The 3,740-nt window shown below is 43.8% G+C and overlaps 1 protein-coding gene across 1 annotated transcript; it reads right to left on the bottom strand.

Annotated features, from left to right (window-relative positions):
- Nucleotides 1–2,929: 2,929 nt before the first annotated feature.
- On the bottom strand, nucleotides 2,930–3,716 carry LOC9652935 (clathrin heavy chain 1). Its single transcript, XM_002994685.2, has 4 exons — nucleotides 3,645–3,716; nucleotides 3,470–3,592; nucleotides 3,309–3,419; nucleotides 2,930–3,251 (listed from the first exon to the last, which is right to left on the bottom strand). The coding sequence occupies exons 1-4, from the start codon at nucleotides 3,711–3,713 to the stop codon at nucleotides 3,114–3,116; spliced, it is 441 nt and encodes a 146-aa protein (XP_002994731.2). The 5' UTR covers nucleotides 3,714–3,716; the 3' UTR covers nucleotides 2,930–3,113.
- Between the last annotated feature and the right edge of the window lie 24 nt (nucleotides 3,717–3,740).

Raw genomic sequence — 3,740 nt, forward strand, 5'->3', positions numbered from 1 at the left:
GTTGAATAGGGGCGCTTAAGGCATTTTAAACAGCACTTGCAAAAGAGTGGGTACCCAGATGAATGGGAAAGCAAAGCAAATGGCCAAGTGTGCCGCCATATTTAAGTTTCTGGGAACAAATACTTTTCTGATATGTTTTTCTTTGTTTTGTTTCTTAGAACTATTTTCTTTTTATTTCGTGCAAAGGTGATTAATCTTGCAACTGATGAGGCTGACAAGGGTTTTTATGTGGTCTGACTGCTAGAGCCACGTGACCAAAAGTTGACCCCTGTAGTGGGGATTGATGATGAGTACTCCTATGATCAGCTTCACACCAACGTGCATGATTTTATGTAAATAGATTTTTATGTAAATAGATTTTATGTAAATAGATTTTTATGTCAATAGATTTTATGTAAATAGATTTTTATGTAAATAGATTTTATGTAAATAGATTTTTATGTAAATAGATTTTTATGTAAATAGATTTTATGTAAATAGATTTTTATGTAAATAGATTTTTATGTAAATAGATTTTATGTAAATACATTTTATGTAAATAGATTATTATGTAAATAGATTTTTATGTAAATAAATTTTTATGTAAATAGATTTTTGTAAATAGATTTTTATGTAAATAGATTTTTATGTAAATAGATTTTTATGTAAATAGATTTTTATGTAAATAGATTTTTGTTCAGATGTTGCTGGCTTTGTTTTTTGCGAAAGATGCAGTGCAGCCGTAGGTACAAAAGGTAGGGCATGAATGTACAAACGCTTTGCATCAAACTCAAACTTTCTGCAGTATGTGCTTCGCTTTCTCAGTGGACCTGCTGAAAGCCAAGCGTGAGTATGAAATCCAAGTAATTGTTGTTTCCCAGATTTAAGAAACCAAGAGATTGAATCATCCGCAGGTATGGTTCTATTGAGCTGCTGGAGGAGTCTTGTAAACTCGGGAAATATTCTGCAAGGGTTGTTCGTGGGATGATCAAGGGTGAGCTGGGATTGCGGACAAAGGAGAAAATTTGGGAGCTTAGAGATGGTTGCAGGAAAGCCTGGGAACTGGTAAGTATTCGCAAAATTTGGACCTCGTTGTAACTCAACATTTGGTTGAAGGGATTCAATAGCCTCAGACCTGTGTGCATTGACAAGAGCCTGCTCGAGCTCCTCGACGCTGTTAATCAGAAAGCAAAAGGTCCTCTTTCGCAGCAGAAACAAAAGGTGTATAGAGGGACCCACTTGTTAGAAAATAAGAGGAACCTAACACGGCCGGAGCAGAGGCCAAAACGTAATTGGGCTGGATTTGTGCGGATCTGGTGGTAGAAGCATTGCAACCATAAGTTACATCAAACTGCTTACCTTTGAGAGGGTAGTAGACTTTGGAGGCGAGCAAAGGCAGATGATAGTAGAAAGTTTCGTCCAATGATTGTGTTGCTGCATCAAAGAGCAACTCTTACATCCTGTGACCAACTGCTGAAGTAATCTGAGACGAGGCACTTCACAGGCCCGGCCCGGGCTGCAAATCGTCCAAAAAGGATGCTACGTGATGGATCCATTTGATCAGGATCCATTGTCAGAACCGGAAGTGAAGGAATGTTGATTGGGTGCTGTTCCTGTGACAATCTGGACTTGCCGGGCATGAATCCACGGCTTCGCTGCTATCCTGGACTATGATGCTGCTGGCTGTTTATCCCGATTGGCAGGAACGTGCTCGTGCTGAAGTACAGGAAATATAGAAGGATGGTGCACCACATTGATGCCGATAAGATCAGCGAACTCAAGCTGGTTACAAGTCGAGAAAATCTTAAAAGTTTGTGATTTCCAATACTCTTTCGGTGTCGATTCACAGGTAGGAATGATACTTAACGAGACCTTGCGCCTGTATCCACCGGTCATAGCGTTTTTCAGAGCCTGCTTCCAAGATACCTGGGTGCAAGACTTGTGCTGTCGCCTTCCCAGGCCTAGCAATTCGCCACGGCAAGGAACTTTGGGGACCAGATGCCAGCGATTTCGACCCAGAACGCTTCAAAGATGGCATCTTCAACGCCTCCAAGTATCCCCAAACGCTTTCATGCCGTTCTCCCTCGGCCCTCGAGTGTGCGTCGGCCAGTTGTTCGCATTGATGGAAGCCAAAGTCGCATCTCTGAAGGCGTTCCATGGAATACCACTCATACTCAATACGCTCCTGTCTGGATCACATCGTCACCCAGCACATTTAATGGAACTTATGAGACTGTTGTTGGATTTGCTAAGGCCTTCTACCTGGTACCTCGCCACCTTTTGATCTCCCAGCTCTTGGAACTGGACGCTCCGACACCATTGATTGCTGTGGTTGTCGAGCTATACCGATTAGTGAAGCTCCAGAGGGGACACGGTTCCTTTCACAAGTGGGGTTAGGCAGGGATGCCCATTGTCTCCAACCTTTTTGCCATTTACATCGGGGCGCTCGAAACCATGATCGAACCTAACAACTCTCTGGGAATGTATCTGTTTCTCCTCCTGTACGCCAATGATCTTCTTCTAGTGGCACCGGATACCGCGCCATGCAGCGTCTCTTTAATACGGGCAGGCATGCAAGTCAATTTGTCTAAGACGCAAGTCACGGTGTTTGGCCGTTGCAACAATGCCTCTATAACAGGGAACCTGTGATCAAAACAAAGGCATACACATAACAATGTGGTTACAGTCTGGAGAGAAAAGCTACGTGGTCAAGGTCATTCCAGTAGCCCTTTACGCCATTGAGGCAACTGGGCCAGGATTCCCAGGGTATGCTCGAAGGAGAGTTCACTACACAATCTTGGTGCTAGAAAGTCATAGTCGCGGCATTGACGTGCAAAACACCTTGATCAAATCTTTTGTCCAGTCCAAGTTTGTCGTGCTACGTGGGAAGGCTCCATGTTTCATCAAGTCATATTTGGTTTCTTAGCCACTATTCTTTTGTCCAGTCCAAGTTTGTCGAGTTGTTCAGTTTGATAATTTCTTGGCCAGCTAGCTTATAAACTGGAAACAATTTTAAAACTCCGGATTCTATCTATTCTTAGTGATCACCACCTCTTCTTTTGGATAACTTGGCCTTGGGTCTAGGAAACGAGGTCTGGAATTCCTCTCTCGATGCTCTCGGGCGAAGTTTCAAGTTAGAAGCTCATCGGTGGCATACCAGCGAAAGAAGTGGAAGGCGGCGGTGGCGGCGGAGACATTCCATACGGGATTTCATACATTCCGGGAGCGGTCGGTCCCGGCAGTGCCAGTGGAAGAAGCTGCGCGTACAAGTTCTACATCACACACAACCATGTCAAGTCCAGAGATGGCAGTGAAAACTAATAGCATACCTGTTTGGAGAGCATATCTTTGTCTTCGCTAGACTTGGAGCGCAGCTCTTGGAGAGAGTCATACTTGTCCTTCATGAGCTCGTCTACCTTGTTTGTGTACTCCCTTATGAACTGAAAGATATCTAAGTTCCATCACAAGGCCTTTTCGAGGAAAACGATACCTGGATCATATAGGGGACGACATAATCCAGCATTTTGTGCATCCATGCCAGCTCCAAGGCCACATCGGCTCTTACAAGATCGTAGCAAATGTATAGGCAAGCGGCAAAACAATCCCGTCTCCCCTGGAGGCCAAAGTTTAGTTTTATAGATGATGTAAGCGAGAAATCAACTTACTTGCTCGACAAAGAATGTGAGTAGCTCTTCGGTTAGCATTCCATCCCCAGACTCCGAGCAAGTTTCCATGGCATCCTTGTACAGCTCGTCCTTTTT

Source organism: Selaginella moellendorffii, unplaced genomic scaffold, assembly GCF_000143415.4.
Source record: "Selaginella moellendorffii unplaced genomic scaffold, v1.0 SELMOscaffold_590, whole genome shotgun sequence".
Lineage (NCBI taxonomy): Eukaryota > Viridiplantae > Streptophyta > Lycopodiopsida > Selaginellales > Selaginellaceae > Selaginella > Selaginella moellendorffii.